General features: G+C 49.7%; 1 protein-coding gene across 1 annotated transcript in view; it reads left to right on the top strand.

Moving 5' to 3' along the window:
• LOC139057117 (vitamin D 25-hydroxylase-like) overlaps nt 1-17,833 on the top strand; it is a 45,281-nt gene that overhangs the window by 7,364 nt on the left and 20,084 nt on the right. Inside the window, exons 4-6 of the mRNA XM_070534890.1 lie at nt 817-1,121; nt 8,677-8,792; nt 11,550-11,808. Of these exons, the coding sequence (XP_070390991.1) occupies nt 817-1,121; nt 8,677-8,792; nt 11,550-11,808 (680 nt within the window). The remainder of the gene's footprint in view (nt 1-816; nt 1,122-8,676; nt 8,793-11,549; nt 11,809-17,833) is intronic.

The raw sequence follows: 17,833 nt of genomic DNA, 5'->3' as shown, positions 1-17,833 counted from the left end.
ATTGCTGCTTAGACACTATCATCAAGAAAAATATCTCTTCCCAGTACTTGCTATGTTTGAAAAGTGGTCATCAGAGTTCGTACTAAAGTTAACATTTTCAGAGAGAAAGAGATAACTGAGACGCGAAAGGCTGAATTGAGCTTGGCCGGAAGATAAACGTCCAGTTTGCTAACCTGCACCGGGGAAGGGTAAGCTGAGACGAACAGATAAAAAAGAAAACTACAGAGAGAGAGAGAGAGAGAGAGAGAGAGAAAAGACACAGGCACACAGATACCTAACGGTCTTCACACCAGAAAGCGACGAAGGCGCTACTGAAATTTTTACGGTTAAGTGACCTAGTTGAACGACTCGGGCACTCTTTGAGAGAGTTTCCTTATGGCCCATAGGGACCGAAGTCTATATGCGGCCCCGTCCATTGGAGACCATATACTTTAAAACTAAGATTCCTCATATATGTCTTGAACCCTTGAATCGGGATGCGTTCTGAATCAAAAATACGTGTGAAGTGAGAGATATTATACACACTCGGATAGCTGATTAGTTATAGGTTAGGTTTTATGCTCCACAAATAAAAAATAGAAATAAGAAGCAGCAGGATTGGTCGATACCAAAAATAACCTCACCTGCAGCTTCATTGAAGCAATTTGCGAACTAGCACGAGAGCGCCCGACGCACGGGGCCGTTCCGTTACGTACAAGGCCCATGTTCGACTTCGTTACCATGTCGCTGCAAGGGGAGAGAGCTCTTAAGCGTTGCATGCAGAAGCCGCGATCGACAGCGCTACCAACCGCGTCAGCCTAAGACGCGCTTTCGCAGGACGAAGTCCAGCACCTGGTCGAGACGCTCGCCAGGCGCGACGGGAAGCCGGTGCCCTCTCGGCGCCTGCTGGCGGCTAGCGTGTGCAACTGCGTAGCTCTGTACTTGTTCGGCCAGCGTTATGACCTGGACGACCCGCGGCGTCGCTCTATGGACCGACAGGTGGAAGCCTTCTTCCGCGCCGGGGCTTCGACGCCCGTCGAGTTTCTGCCCGCGTGGCTGAGGCGATTGGCCAGGCTGCTCCTGCCGGACTGTCGGAGCGCCTTTGTGGAGCGCTTCGCCCGGCGAGTCACTGAGTTTTCCAGGTGGGCACTTTCCACCACTGATACTACAGAGCGAACACATGAACAGACAAAGCGAACACACGAGCGAACCGCAGCCATGGCCTATAGCTGCACAGCGCCCGCCTCGGCTGCGAGAGCTTGTCGGATCGATCGCCACCACCGCCAGGCACCCACTGATTTAAATGGGCACAAGTATACTTCGGCCTGGCATTCGGCTATCCTCAGGGGTGATACGCTTGGGAAAGAAGCCTGCGCCCTAAATTCCCGTGGAAACCCTCGTCAGCACAAAAAAGACGCAGTTTCGCCCGAAAGGCGAAGCGTCGATTGCGATAACAAATTAGTGGAGACCTTCACGAAGTAAGGATAGTAGTTTTATCGGCAGTGTAAGCATGTTAACATAGGCATACTAACAAAATTAACAAGCAGTGTGTCAGCGCCGAGGGCCAAATGCGCTTGGAGTGTCCATATAATTGCTATCGCAATAAAAAAGGCGGGCTTTGATTTATACTAGAATAAGCCTCTTTGTCAGTCTCCAAGTCTCTGCCCCATATGTCACCACTGGTAAAATGCACTGATTGTACACCTTCCTTTTCAATGATAATGGTAAGCTTCCAGTCAGGAGTTGGCAATGTCTGCCGTATGCGATACAACCCATCTTTATTCTTGTGTGAACTTGCTTCTCATGGTCAGGGTTCCCTGTGATTAATCGACCTAGGTAAACGTACTCCTTCCCAGACCCTAGAGGCCGACTGGTGATCCTGAACTCTTGTTTCTTTGTCCGGCTATTCATCATTATCTTTGTATTCTTCATGTTAATCTTGAACCCCACTCTTACACTCTCTCTGTTAAGGTCCTCGATTATTTGTTGTAAATTGTCTGCATTGTTGCTAAATAGAACAATGTCATCGGCAAACCGAAGGTTGCTGAAACATTCGCCGTCGATCTTTGCTCCTAAGCCTTTCCTGTGTAATAGCTTGAATACTTCCAAGTACGCAGTGAGTAGCATTGGAGAGATTGTGTCTCCCTGCCTGCCTCCTTTCTTTATAAGTATGTTCCTACTTTTCCTGTGTAGAATTAAGGTAGCTGTAGAACCTCTGTAGATATATTCCAAGGTATTTACGTAAGCGTTCTGTACGCCTTGATTACGTAATGCCGCTATGACTGTTGGTATCTGTACAGAATCAAATGCCTTTTTTTAATCTACGAACTCCATATAGAGAGGCTTATTATACTCTGCGCATTTCTCCATAGCCTGATTAGTGACATGGATGTGATGCATTGTATGGTATCCCTTCCTGAAGCCGGCCTGTTCCCCTTGGTTGTCTAAAGTTCAGTGTTACCCTTATTCTACTGGAGATTATTTTGGTGAATATATTATATGATACTGAGAGTAAGCTAATGCGCCTAAATTTTTCAATTCTTTAACGTCTCCCTTTTTGTGGATTAGTATAAAGTTTGCATTCTCCATGTTTTCTTTCAGTCAGTTTTCCACGCATTAGGTCTCCTCCATCTTTGATTAAATCGACTGTTATTCCATCTTCTGTCGCTCTTCCTCGTTTCATACCTTGCAAGGCCCTTCTGACCTCATCGCTAGTTATAGGAGGAGTTTCTGTATAATGTCTGTTACTATTTTTAATGGAGGTATCCTGACTCCTCTGGGTACTGTACAGGTCAGTATAGAATTATTCCACTGCTTTTACTATATCTTCGCGATTGCTGATGATATTACCCTGCTTATCTTTCAGTGCATACATCTTGGTTTGTCCTATGCCAAGTTTCTTTCTCACTTATTTCAGGCTGCGTCCATTTTTTACGGCTTCTTCAGTCTTTCTCACGTTATAGTTTCGAATATCACTTAATTTCGCCTTGTTGATCACTTTTCACCGTTCCGCTAATTCTATCTTGAGTTTGACACTTTCATTTTTGTCGTTTCTTTATTAGGTCCTTTGTTATTTGGGAGAGCTTGAATACTAGTTGTCTTGGTGCCTTGCCTCCCACTTCAGTTGCTGCCACTGAAACCAACCTGGTTACGTTTCATTCATTAGCTCTATGTCATCATCATCTCCCTGTTCTAAGTCTGCATATTTGTTTGCAAGTGCCAGTCTGAATTTGTCTGCTTTTACCCTTACTGCCTCTAGGTTGACCTGTTTCTTGTTGACTAATTTTACTCTTTCTCTTTTCAAATTGAGGTGAACCCTAGCCCTTACTAACCTATGATCACTGCACTTTACCCTAACTATCACTTCTACATCCTGCACTATGCTGGAATCAGCAGAAAGTATGAAGTCAATTTCATTTCTTGTTTCACCATTAGGGCCTTTCGTGGTCCACTTTCTGTTGCTACGCTTCCTGAAAAGGTGTTGATTATTCGAAGCTTATTCCTTTCTGCGAATTGTACCAGCATCTCTCCTCTAGCATTCCTAGAATCGACGCAGTAGTTGCCAAGTGCTTGTTCACCAGCCTGCTTTTTCCCCACTTTTGCATTGAAGTCGCCCATTACTACAGTATACTGAGTTTGCACTTTTCTCATCGCTAGTTCAACATCTTCATAAAACTGATCTACTTCATCATCATTGTGACTGGATGTTGGAACGTAGGCTCCAAAATCCACTACCATTAATCTCTACCTCTTATTAAGTTTGATTACGACTACAGCTACCCTTTCATTAACGCTGTAGTATTTGTCAATGTTGCCTGCTATGTCCTTATGGATTAGGAATCCTACCCCGTATTCCTTCTTATCTAGGAGACCTCTATAGCAGAGGACATGTCGGTTATTGAGCAATGTATAGGCCTCACGAGTTCTTCTAATCTCGCTAAGGCCGATGATATCCTAAACAATGTCTGATAGTTCCTCAAAGAGTCCTTCTAAGCTAGCCTCATTCGGGAAGGTTCGGGTGTTAAACGTTGCAAGGGTCAGTTTCGATTGGCGGCCTGTCCGGAGCCAGAGATTCTTAGCATCCTCTGCTGCGCTACAGGTCTGACCGCCACCTTGGTCAGGTGCTCCGCGACTGCTGGGGATTAAGTGCCATTGGGTAATTGAGTGAGCCATTTAGGAGGGGGTGGCCGAATACTGCATTAGGGGGGCCAATTCCTGTTCTGGTGAGGGAGTGAACGGCGGTCGTGACCGCCTTTCCGTCGTGAACGGAAAGGCGGTCGTGAACGCAATCGAGGACGACAGAAGACTAGGTGGAGCGATGAAATTAGGAAATTCGTGGGCGCTAGTTGGAATCGGTTGGCGCAGGACAGGGGTAATTGGAGATCGCAAGGAGAGGCCTTCGTCTTGCAGTGGACATAAAACATGATGATGATGATGATGATGACGATGATGATGCAAACAGGATGGACCTGCACTCAAGCTTGAGCCAATATGAGCTTCCTCTCCGTGATGCGCAGCATGCAAGGAAAATGTCAATTTCAACCACTTCCTCGCTGGCGCTTCAGGGTCGGGCCATCGCTTGCGTCATCTATTCGCCTGTCTACGACATAGTTTCCTCTAAAAGTTGGAACTCTGGCGCTAGTGTCTGCGCAAGCGTAAATTATAGCGGTTCACGCAGCACTCGTCGCCGACACATTAATTGTGGTTATTGCGACGTGGATTTGCTTCAACTTTGTTCTTTTGGCTTGAAACGGCTTTGTAACATCGTGAAGTGACCATTTTCAAAGTGCTGCGCAAGGAATGCTGCAATGAATACGCATTCGAACAGGCACTAATTGCGTTTAGAAAGCTATGAGCGCTTGGCAGTGTAGAAATAACGCCACAATAATGTTTCAAGTCACAATCACGAATATAAAATAAATCCATGTGCTAACCGTTATATTCATGGCAGCTTAACTATGTCGCAACGCCAGAATTCCCTCGACTAATTTTTGTATGAAATTTGACAATTTGTGGGACGCCGAACCCATGGACCTATGGTAACACGTGAATTCTAGGTCACTCAAGTAGCGCGGTTCTGAATAGGTGAAACAGGCGCTCGGGGCGGCGTAATTGTTGGCCCGTGCCGACAGACTAACCCTTTTTGTAACAAACGTCTTAACCGAAAACCAACCTGTTGTCTTTACACAAACACCTGAGCCCTGTCATAGTTTACAGACAGCGAGATACATCCGATCTCTTTAAATAGTCTACACGTAATGTTCAAACATAGCATAGATGCCAATTCGTCTCGGTAATGATTGAAGAAACACTAGCAGAGTTTCTATAAACACTTGGTAACCTACTTGTGGTTGTAAATCAAAGGAAAAATTATAACATTCAATGTAATCCCTATTCATTAAACTGTCAGATACAGTAACATGTAACTAAATATTATACTGCGCTTATGAGATCCGAACTGGGTTTGATGTGCCCGCTCACCCGTATTTCTGTTGCGCCCACAACGGCGGCTGTCGTCGACCAACTTATGTTCACGGGGCAAACGGCAAGGACTGTTCTAACATCTGTTGAACGTTCTGTTTAGACGGCGTCCACTCTGGCAGCCTACTAGCTGTCAACGAGACGGGCAAATTGCGCCCGTCTTGTTTCGTGCCGTGGAGCAACTCGCTGGGTCTCGTGCGCAAAGAACGCGCCAGAACGAGCCTCGAGCAAAGCGCGAACGCTGCCGCGATTCAAATGGCTGCGATTATTCTGCTGCGCTCGAGCGGTTGTCTAACGTGACGTGTTTATTTTTTTCTGTTTTATTTACAAAATGCTGCATGCAGGCCCATGCGGGCCGAAGCAGGAGTGGCAATATAACCAAAGATAAACATAAAAGCGTTCAGAAGAAAACAAGCAAAACACTCACATCTCTGTTGCGAAAGTAACAAATCAAAATTTAATCGCATCTATTAAGTCAGTGCTCTTTAACAAAGGCAATGGTAGTGCGATCCATTCTTCAATAGTACGGGGGAAAGCGGAAATTTTGAAAGCGTTAGTTCTTGTTTGGTAGGGAGTTAAAGATCCCGTGTGGTGATGTCTGGATAGTTTTTCAGTTAATGGGCGCGCATATGGAGCAGGATGGATCGAGTGTTTGTTACTTTTGAAGAGAAAAAGAGAGTTAAGCCTTAGACTTTTCCGCCGTTGTTTTAATGTCTCTATACCACGATTCTGCATGATTGTTGTTGGTGAGTCGGTTATACACTCTTAAACAAAATTGCACCCTTTAGGTCGTAGCTTGCCACACAACGATAATCGTCATCTCTCTTGTCCGCATTTCCTTTATTTACCGCTGCGAGCCCGGTAGTTCCAAGTCACGAACGGTATCTGCGTTATCAGCATGACAAAGCATTCTCGACAGCAAAATAGCGATCGCGGCGTTTTCAAGAAAGCAAATGCAAGCAAGCCAGATGACGATTATATCGTTGCGTGGCAAGATACGACCCAAAGGGTGCACATTTGTTTGAGTGTATGGTTCTCCGAAAAAAATCAACCTAACCGCTTTTCGCTGAATCATTTCTAGTGCATTAATATTGTGCTTATGATGTGGATCCCAGACGGTGCATGCCTAATCCATTTTTGGCCTAATAAGAGGTTCACGAAGCTTAGTTTCCGGGGACGCTTGCTTTAGTTTATGGCGCAGAATACAGAGTTTGCGAAATGAGGCAGCCCGTACGCTAGAGTTATGAAAATTCCAACTTAGGTTGTTAGTTATTGTCACACGAAAATATTTATATTGGTTTGCTTCAACGAGAGGATGAGTAGGAAGAATATAGGGTAACACCCACGTATGTATTTTATTGGTTATCTGAATGTGTACTGTTTTTTTTTTCATTCATCTTCATGTCCCACTGTTTACACCATGAAAAAATTTTGTGAAGGTTAGTATTCAGAAGTTCCTGATCCTCTCAGCAAACAAGCTCATGCAAAAGAATTCAGTAGTCTGCAAATAACGAATTTGCACTGGTTCAATGATAGCGTTAACCATACACAACTAAGTAACAAAAATTTTATAGTGAGGCAGGCTCACCAGGTCTAAAACTTGCCAAAATTCCAGTAGGCCGGGTCCAGTAACACTGAAACTCGCCAAAAATCTAGTTAGCTGCGCTCACTCAGAGCCACCACAATTTGATCAGCGGCGTTCACTCCGATTGATGCTCACCAAAATTCTACTCAGCTAGGCTCTCAGACTCGGAGTCACAAACATTTTGTCAAACGTGCTCACTGACAATACGAGGACAAGCTCATTAGAAGCACCAGCGGCGGCTCCCGCACCCATATTTTCTCACTTCAACATTGTTTAAAATTTTCGGTGTAAACACCATGTACATACAGAATAGGCTTAAATATACACACAGGACAAAGTGTATTATATTTTTGATAAAAATTAAATTATGGGGTTTTCCGTGCCAAAACCACTTTCTGATTATGAGGCACGCCGTAGTGAAGAACTCCAGAAATTTCGACCACCTGGGGTTCTCTAACGTGCACCTAAATCTAAGTACACGGGTGTTTTCGTATTTCGCCCCCATCGAAATGCGGCCGCCGTGGCCGGGATTCGATCCCGCGACCTCGTGCGCAGCAGCCCAACACCATAGCCGCTGAGCAACCACGGCAGGTTAAATTTTTAATAGAGAAGGAGGTCGCCAATTACCAAATATTTATAAAAATATGAATAGCCCGTCCCTCGAGAATGAATATGTTGTTGTATGTTCACCTTGCTTCAAATTTCTTTGCGGGCTTTTTTGGCCCTAAAGAAAACCTGCCGACTTCAGTCACCCCTTCGGCATTTATCAACGGTGTGGGAAATGCACGTGAATTATATGTGTTTCAGTATTTCTTCTTTTTTGTCGTGAGCAATACCAACGATTCATAAAAAAAAGTCTTCTAATAATTTAGAACATTTATTAGGGATGGAAACATCGCTTTTGGCATGCAGAGGAGATAAATGAACACAGGGTGTAGCAACTATCATGCACCAAGATTTAAAGTTATAGCAATAGCTTTACTTGACAAAAGCCTCATGCGTGTTGTTTATAGTGAAGTGGAGTTACCGCCAGTAATTTTTTTCGTTACTGAGATTTAATTAGATAACTACGACTAGTTATCTAACTCGAGAAGTGATGTCCTAATTATCAAAATGTCAGTGAACAATTTGCAGGCACCCCCAAATGACATTTAACTTCTGTATTTTCAGCGACGTACTAATTGGGTACTAATTTTTTTCCGACTCATAAGTAAACCTCGCTAAATATGAAAAATACCGTGTGACGGCGCTCTAAACCGCATCATAAAGCAGTGCCCTCGAACAGGCCTCCGCTTAGTTGGTTAGAACGAAACGAAGGAAAACATCGTGATCGAGCCTGTGCCTTCCCTGTCGCGCCCCGGCCGAAGTAACGCGTCGCGTTTGGTGTTGCAAACAAGTTGTGATATCTGGTGTCCTAGCGTAGACAAAGTGCATGGATGGTCCTTTTCTTTTGCGACTGAACCTATATATATATATATATATATATATATATATATATATATATATATATATATATATATATGCAATCATTTACGTCATTTGCAATGGTGGTGCACGCAGTGCACGTCCTTTATTTTTTTCGTGAGTTGTCTTTACCGCTGTGATTCGTCGTGTTCTGCAATCGATTGCAGAAAGCAAGTCGCCATTGCTCAGAAGACTCAGGAAGGCAGCCGCCATGGCTCATTCATCGACGTATACCTTAGAGAAGCACAGAAGCGAGCCTCCTGCGTCGACAATAGCCTTACAAGTAAGACATTCGTTTGGCGTTTCAAGCTATTGATGGGTCGGTGAAGGTGTGCTGCATGCTCGTTTCAAAGTAAATATGATAACTTTTGCAAACGCGGAAAATAGGGTGAGCAAAAGAAACCCTCAAACTTATGCAACAGCTTGTACTGAGCGCCATGCACTAAGTATTCATGTTCTACTTCATAACGTTCCATCCGCGTCGCTTCTGTCAACATTATGGAACACCAACTTACGCCCGTCGGCCTCAGGGTGCTTCTGTGCTTCCGATGAGAAGAATTATGCAGCGTGTTTCACTCAACCTGAGCCAAACTTTACAAGTTACAGTGACGTTTCACTTCGTTAACGCGTGTGACGCGCAAGCGAATGAGTGCTACAGCGCACACGACGCTATCGGCCATGTGGTGCGCCTAGACGCCTGCACTGTCCGCATCTCAGATCGTATTCGAGACAGGTCTCGCGTGGGCGCTCCATACGACTTCGGAGCCGTCGGAGTAGAACGCCGCGTTGTCAACGTTCCCTTAGTAACTAAATTACTTAGCGTGATGTCAGCGCGCACAGGAAAACACGAACACTTCACACTCGTTGTTCACACTCGATGGCAAAGAAACCCGCAATTACACGAAATATTGCGGCGCGACTGGCCACTCGAGGCACTTTGCGTGTATTCGCGTACTTCTTTCACGCTCGGAAATACACTTTTGTGTAGCCCGTATTGAGGAACACAAAGCGGTATCGGGAGTTTTATTGCGACAGCAATTATATGGACACTCTAGGCACATTTCTGCCGTCGGCGTTGCCATCGCCGTTGGGTTCCGCATAAAGTCCGAGGGTCCAAATGCGCGAGGGTGAGCCGGCGATCGCGGGACACTAAAGGTTACTATCAAGTCAAGTTAAAGTGATAAATAAATGCTCTAGAACGCCTAAAACGTCAATATAATCGCGAACAGAGCTTTTGTAAGCGAGAAAGTGAGGTGAATGCGTGACACGATTTGAGACACGATTTGAGACCTGAGAGATTTGATCGTGCTAGTAGTTGAATGTTCCTGTGTATTCTCTAATTGTGTCCTGCATTTACCTAAATTTATGGATTACTATAGATCTATTCGCGATAATATTGGCGCCTCAGACCTTGTGGAGTACTAATCAATCACATTAGCTTGACTTAATATTTGCCTTTAGTGTCCTTTTAAAGATGATGCAGTGCTCCATAACTGCATGACATTCTTCCAAGTGCGTTATTTTTTTCGTTTAACTGTCAGACGCTACATTTCTTTCCAGAACCTCTATTTCATTTAAATGCGTAAGCATTTGTATGCTTGCTTACTCAACAAGGAAAACCATCCATCCGTCTGTCCCGTAAGACGATCGCCTTCAAGATAGCAGCGAGCGAACTCACCTTCGTGGCGCCTTTCCCTTCAACGCCATCGAAGCGGCGAGAACACAACGCTCTCGCCGCACTCGGCCCCTTACCCGGACCGTTTTCAAAGCATACGGGCCCGCGCGTCTCTGGTCAACGCCAAGCAAGCGGCGAGAACACAGCGCGCGAAGCTATCAGCAGTCGGTACTCTCTGCCGGCACAGCAGATCGCTTTCAAGATACGGTCCGTGCGGCCATGCGATACGCAGCCGCCCGAGTACGTTTGCTCACGGTTGATAATGCTTCAAAGCGGATAGATAAGGCGCCAAAGGCGATAACGGCTAATAATGATCGGAATGTCAGCAGTGCACCTGCTCGCGTCATCAATGCACCTTGCGCCACCATCCGTGCCAGTTCGTGTCGCCGCAGCGCTGTCGTTTGTACTGGTCGGATCAAGTTTCAGAACATTGATAATGACACCGGGCTGCGTGGACACAATTTCAGAATGCTTACGCATACTCAGACAACTCCCAGAGGAGTCTCGGCGAGTTATTTTTCATGTCGCGTTCGTTCATATTTTTTTCTGAGCAAATGTACCTTATGTTCTGTCGCGTCGACTTTGCTTAACACGCTTTTTTTACTTTTCTTTTTTACACCGATAGGGCTCATCCCTGAGGTAGTACAGCCTGTGGTGGAATGCGGCTAATCTTCTACTACGCTGGCACTATAATTACGCCCATATAGATAATTTTACCTATTCTTTGCTAATTCTTGTTCCTTGTCTCGTTGAAACCCACATTTTAACAAATTTTGAGACTCGCTGCGACTGTGCGAAGGCGCGAAAGAGCCGTTTTTTTACTAAGAGCCAGGATTATACACAGATCCCAGGTGCGTCAAAACTGTGTGAAGTCGCCAAGGACCTCGCCTTCAAAACTGTGCAGAAAGCATCGACGATTGTCGTCAGTGTATAGCCGAGCGCGTTTACAAATCTATTCGCGTTATTAAAGGAATGATGCGGCGCTTGAATGTGCATATATGCTAGAGTGAAGATATTTAGGGAGCGTTTGTTGTTTCAATGCGGAATTGCGTAAAGAACAGAGCTGTCAACCAGCACATGTGTTTGCGCCGTTCAACCCCATACGTCAACCCTTCTAGAAAGCAAGGAAGCGCACTTGGCCCAAAAGTGAATGTTAAACATTTTCCATAAATAATCGTTAATTAGCTAATTAAGCGGAATAAAAAAGATACTATAAGAACGCCACATGACGACAAACCGTATGCCGCTGGTTTCATTCAGCTGTGGTTAACCACTTACATCCTCCGTTCCACGGGTGCAACAGCGATAAGTCATCAGCCGGTTGTCTGGCGCGGCAGGTTGAGCGACTTGGTTGTTATTGTGCAGTGTCGTGTCTGGTGGGCAACGTGACTGACCTTCTGCTGGGCGGCACGGCGGCCTCCACGCTGTTCCTGCACTGGCAGCTGCTCAACGTGGCCGCGCGCGCCGACACGCTGCAGGTGGCGCTGCAGCGCGAGATCGACGCCGTGGTCGGCCGCGACCGCTCGCCCGCCTGGGGCGACCGCACCCGCTTGCCGCTGGTCATGGCCTGCGTGTGGGAGACGCTTCGCTGGAAGGCCGCCACGCCGCTGGGCATACCCAGGGGGTGAGTCTCTTTCTGCTCTCGCAAAGCGGAACCCTTTCGGAACGCGGTTCAGGGCCGATTTACGCTCGAGCCGCCCATCGCCGCAAGCCGCACCGCACGCGTGCGGTCGCGCGAAAGATTGCACGTATCAAGCACTTGTGCGCAAATTACCGTTTACACTGTGTACACAGTGTACACAAGCACTTGTGCGCAAATTACCGGATTGCGGCGATGAGCGGCTCGAGCGTAAATCGGCCCTTACGCATTGTACGTCTCCTTTTGTCGCTTTTCTGTCACGGAAGCGTCGAACGACACGATGGTCAGTGCGATGTCGCGGAGCGCAGATCTGTGAGTGAGTGAGTGAGTGAAGAAACATTTATTGTAGGTCCGGCGAGGACGCGAACTCGTCGCGCACCCGGCTAGTCCCACGTCGGGACCGGCAGGTCTAGCCCACCGGCCCGGTCGCGGGCACGCCGGACAGCCAGGATTTGCTGTTCCAGAGCGGGGCTACGCAGAAGCGAGTCCCACTCCTCCTTGGTGAACTTAGGGTATGTTGACCCGCACTCCCACAGCATGTGCGCTAGAGTAGAGGTCTGCCCGCAGGAGGGGCATGCGTCGTCGCGATACACGTCCGGGTAAGCCTCGTGGAGAACGGACAGACACGGATACGTACTAGTCTGCAGAAGCCTAAGAGAAACGGCTTGCGCCCTATTCAACCTGGGGTGAGGGGGTGGAAAGACCCTTCTAGACATGTAGAAGAATTTAATAATCTCGTTATGAGTAGCGGGAGCATCCCTGTGGCCGTAGGGAGGAGGGGAGTCGGTGCTTCTTGCAGAGGAAGCGCGGTCGGTGAGGTCACGCGCAGCCTCGTGAGCAGACTCATTCAGGTTCTGGGGGGCACCCTCGACCGACCCTACGTGAGCTGGAAACCAGTGGATTGAATGATGCGTGAGAGCATATCGATTCGAGTTGCTAAGAAGACGAGCAGCTTGCTTGGCGATGCAACCCTTCTGAAAAGCCCTAACTGCCGTTTTGGAATCGCTATATATCTCGGACCCACGACCGTCTAGCAGGGCGAGGGCGATGGCGGCTTGCTCGGCGACTCCGGGGTCTGAAGTGCGAATGGAGGCGCAATTAGAAATCTTTCCGCTGGAGTCGACCACAACGATGGCAAAGGTCTTCCCATCGCTGTACTCCGCGGCGTCGACGAAGCTTGCTCTAATGTCTCGTTGCTTTATCTGTTTGAGGATGGCTGCTGCTCTGGCCTTGCGTCTGCCCTCGTTATGGACGGGATGGACGTTTCGGGGCACAGGGGCCACTTCGAACTTGTCTCGAATGCACCTAGGGATCGGGGTACTGACCATCGGGAATCCCGCAGGGTGGTAACCCAACTCTTCGAGGATGTGTTTACCTGCCGCTGTGGTGCTCAGGCGAGTGAGTTGCACACGTTCTTGGGCCTCGGCAATCTCCTCGGCAGTGGTATGCACCCCCAGCTTGAGGAGATCCTCGGTATGGGTCCTGATGGGTAGCCCGAGAGCCCTCTTGACCACTTTGCGGATGAGAGCGTTGAGCTTGTCTCGCTCCGCTCTGAGCCAGTTGTGCATGGAAATTGTGTACGTAAAGTGACATAGCACGAAGGCATTGATAAGCCTGAGGAGATTGTTTTCCTTCATTCCTCGGTGCCGGTTTGCTATTCTGCGAACGAGGCGGAAAGCGTTGTCCGTCTTTGCGATGATCTTGCGGAGAGCCGTTCCGTTCCCGCCGTTGAATTCGACAAACATGCCGAGGACCCGAATAACGTCGACCCTGGGTATCACCCCCCCGTCACAAGTACGAAGACTGATGCTGCTTTCGGAAACTGGCTTCCAATCTTTGGGTCTGCCTCCCTTCTCTTTTCTGTAAAGCAGAAGCTCCGACTTGGCGGGGGAGCATCGAAGTCCGGTGGGGCGGAGATACTCCTCGATCACATCGATCGCCTCCTGCATGGATTCTTCGACTCTGCCCTCGCAGCCGCCGGGGCACCATAAGGTGATGTCGTCGGCGTATATGGTGTGCTTGACGCCCTCTACGCGTGCCAACCTCTCGGAAAGACCAATCATACAGATGTTGAACAGGGTGGGTGAGATGACGGCGCCCTGAGGAGTGCCCCGCCCTCCGAGGGGCACATCGTTGGAGCGGAAGTCCCCAATGCGAAGCTTGGCCTTCCTGTCCGTTAGGAAAGAGCTGACGTAGCTATGAAATCTGTAACCGAGACCCAGGTCTGAAATGGTCTTTACGATGAAGCTGTGGAGCACGTTGTCGAAAGCTTTCTCGAGGTCCAGACCGAGCAAAGCCTTGACGTCTCTGGAACGGCCATCCACAATCTTATGCTTTATTAGCTTCATTGCATCTTGCGTCGAGAGTCCGGCGCGGAAGCCGATCATGTTGTAGGTGTAAACCTCGTTGTCTTCGAGGTACGCGTTGACCCTGTTGAGGACGACGCGCTCCATGACCTTGCCGACGCAGGAGGTTAGAGAAATCGGCCTGAGGTTCTCGATGTTCGGGGCCTTGCCGGGCTTGGGAATGAGCACCGTACAGGCCATCTTCCACTCTGCAGGAACAACGCCGCTATTCCAGCACTCGTTGATTTTGTCGGTCAGGAAGACGATCGACGTGTCCTCGAGGTTTCTCAACATTCTGTTGGTGACTCCGTCTGGACCAGGCGCAGACTTGCGGTTGAGTGCGAAGATGGCCTGTCTGACCTCGGCAACGGAGAAGTCTTCGTCGAGCTCGGGGCGTGGAGGGCCTCGGTAGTCCGGGAGTTGGGTCACTGGATCTCCATCGCGACAGACGGGCAAGTACTTCTGTACGAGTTTTGAGACGAGCTCATCAACCGTGTGAGACCTGGTGGCTTCGTGAAGGGCCCGGGCCAACGTATGCCGCTGATTTGACTTTGAACCGCTTTCGTCGAGAAGGTGCTTCAGCATACCCCAGGATTTGCCGTTGCGCATCTGTCCGTCGACGGATTCGCAGAGCTCGTCCCACTGCTGCTGGCATAGCGCCTTGCAGTGTTCATCGATGACCTTGTTGAGCTCTGAGATCTTTTTTCGGAGTCTGCGATTGAGCCTTTGGCCCTTCCATCGGCGGAGCAGGGCGTTTTTGGCCTCGATCAGGTGGGCAAGTCTGCTGTCCATCCGCTCGACGTCGAGATCGGTTTCTACTTTCTTGGTAGCCGCGGAAGCGTCGTTCCGGACGCCTTCGCACCATTCTTCGAGGGTGGCGGGTGCCCTGTCTTTGCCGGGTTCTTCGCGAATCTTGCGAAAGCGGTCCCAATCGATGAACGTGAATTCCTTGATCCTACTCCGAGACACCTTGAAGTTGGTCTCGAGAATGTAGTGGTCGCTGCCGAACTCCATGGCGGTGTTCTCCCAGCCCACGTCCTCAACGTTCCTGACGAACGAGAGGTCGGGTGTCGAGTCCCGGGTGACGGAGTTGCCGATGCGCGTAGGAAAATTCTTGTCAGTGACCAGAGTGAGGTCCATCTCGTTGGCGTCTTGCCACAGGTTGCGCCCCTTGGTAGTGTCGTAGACGTAACCCCAGATGCCGTACGGCGCGTTGAAGTCACCGACGACTACTAAGGGTCGAGGGCCGGCCAAGTCGGTCGCTTTCTTGAGGATGGTCTTGAACTGCTGGCGCGAGTCCCTGGGGCTGCTGTAGATATTGAGGACGAACACGCTGTTTCTGCGCTGATTCTGCTGTGGTACGTTGAGCAGGATCTCAACCATGACGTATTCAATTCTACCACTTGCCAGCTTGAGGTCGTGGGTGAGATGAGTCAGCCTTTTATCAATCAAGGTGCAAATCCCTCGCCCCCCGGGCAGGCCCGACACGGCCCTGTAGCCCTGGAGCGAGGCGGCGGAGACTAATGTTTCCTGGAGAGCAATGATTTGAGGTTTGACAGCGAAAGACCTGAAGAACTGCTGCAGAGGGGCTTTTTTGTTAGAATACCCCCTGCAGTTCCATTGCCAAATGCGAAAACTCTCTTTGGACCTATCCATTATGGCGGACCGGATGGACTACCACCTAATGGGGCAGTTAGGGCTGTGCAAAGACTGGGGCCTCCTGTCGCCGCCCTGGTTGGATATTGCAGTCTAGCTTCCTTTAGTATGGCGGGAACGGTGAGCGGTTGGACGACGGAGGCGGATGAAGCCATTCGCGCCTCAATGGCATCTATGCGATCAGTGAGAGCTCCGAGGCCCCTGTTGGGGTCTCCGAGTGCAACCTGAATTTGACGAACGTTATCGGTGAGACAACTGACGCTAGCAGTGACCTGTCTGAGGCCATCTGCCAGCCCAATGAGAGTTTGCTTAATCTCGCTGACTTCTGCGGACAACGCTCCCGATTCACCTGTTTGTTTTACTACTGCTCTGCGTTTGGTGGACGTCGCAGTACCGTCTACTGGGGCTGGGATTGGAGTCTCTGTGGCCCTGCCTGGCGCACCGTTATCCGACACATTCGAAACGAGTTTCCGAATCTCTGCCATTTCGTTAACTAGCCTCTTGATCGTGCTCTTGAGATCGTCGTTCTCTTTGCGTAAGCGAGTGACTTCCGCGTCCCTAGCTCGCTCTGGGTGTTGGTCGTTACGAGGTGCCTGAACAGCTTCTACATTGGCACCGGGCTTGGGACGTGCCAGATCGGCCCAAAGGAGGGTCGGCTGCTTCCCCAAATATGTGGAGGCGGGCTGAGGTCCAGATGCTGGCTGGGTTCTGCAACCCGGGCCGCCCATGGAACCGGATCTGGATCTGGATCGGACTCGGCATCTTGACATCGACCTGGCCCTGGAGGCGGAGCGGCTCCTGATGTGACCCCTGGAGCGGCCACGAGACCGGGATCTCCCCCTGGACCGGGAGCGGCTGCGACCGTGTTGGCGTTCACGCGATGCTTGCCGGGCTTGATTCGCGCCTTCCATGGGCGGGAAATGTTCGGCGTTGAGGGCGCGGGAGCGTTCCCCCCGTCTGCGTCTGACGAGATATGGCGTCTGAAATCGTCGCTTGCACTCCTTGGCGGCGGTAAGGTGGTCGCCACCGCACAGCTTGCATTTGGGATCGCAGCTATGCTGGGCGTCGGGGTTTGCTTCTCCGCATCCTCTGCAGATGGCGTCGTTCGGCGAAGGGCAGACGTCGGAGCGGTGCCCGAGCCTGCCGCAGCTATAACACACGTCCATTTGCTTGCGAAATAAAGTGCACCTGACAATAGTGCCGCCGTAGGAGACAAAATTTGGCACTCGGTACCCCTCGAACAGGACCACCACGGTGCCGGTGTTCTTGATTCTTTTGGCGCCCAGCGCCGTGGGATTTCTCGGGTTTACAAGTTTTTTGTCGATCACCGCGGGCCCGTCGCTAAGGGAGACGCCTCGGATGACGCCCTTGCACGTGTAGTGGGGGGCGGCCTCGTAAGCGCTCACCTCGAAACGTTGACCGGCGACGGAGATGCCCTCGACGCCGACGTAGCGTGCAGCGTTGTCCCTGTTTGGTGTGCTGATCACCATTATGTTTTGTTGAAAGTTAGGACACATTGTGTCCGTGTCTCGCGACGCCGAATCGAGCCCGGCAGCCTGCCATATGGCGTCGGCGACTGCGGTAGGTCCGCACTTGCTGATACACAGGCCTCCCCTGGGCCGCACGACGATCTTTGCCTCTTCCTTGGGCATCGGAGGCATCCTGGCTCCTCGAATTATCTTGCCTTTAATGCCCGCGAGGTCGGCGCTACGCCGAGCGTGGGAACTGGTGTTATGCTGAACGTCGGCCGCACTGGCATTGGCCGCATTTCTCGTGCTCCTTGAAGAACGTCTGGCGGCAACGAGCTGCCACCCTGAGTCTTTAGTGAAGTCCTCGGGGGATAAAAACTCCCCTTCCACCTCACACTCCATCACAAAGTCCGTGGAAAAAGCCTCCGCCGAGAAGAGGTGGGCTAGCGATGCCTTGCCTCGCGAACCCTAACACGGTTAGGCTCAGCACACAGTCATGGCGTAGTCGAAAGAAAAACGGCAAGAAATGTCACAAAAGTC

The sequence above is a fragment of the Dermacentor albipictus genome, chromosome 3 (assembly GCF_038994185.2).
Source record: "Dermacentor albipictus isolate Rhodes 1998 colony chromosome 3, USDA_Dalb.pri_finalv2, whole genome shotgun sequence".
In the NCBI taxonomy this organism is placed as follows: Eukaryota; Metazoa; Arthropoda; class Arachnida; order Ixodida; family Ixodidae; genus Dermacentor; species Dermacentor albipictus.
The sequence above is the reverse complement of the archived record's forward strand: the minus strand, read 5'-3'. Positions and strand labels throughout refer to the sequence as shown.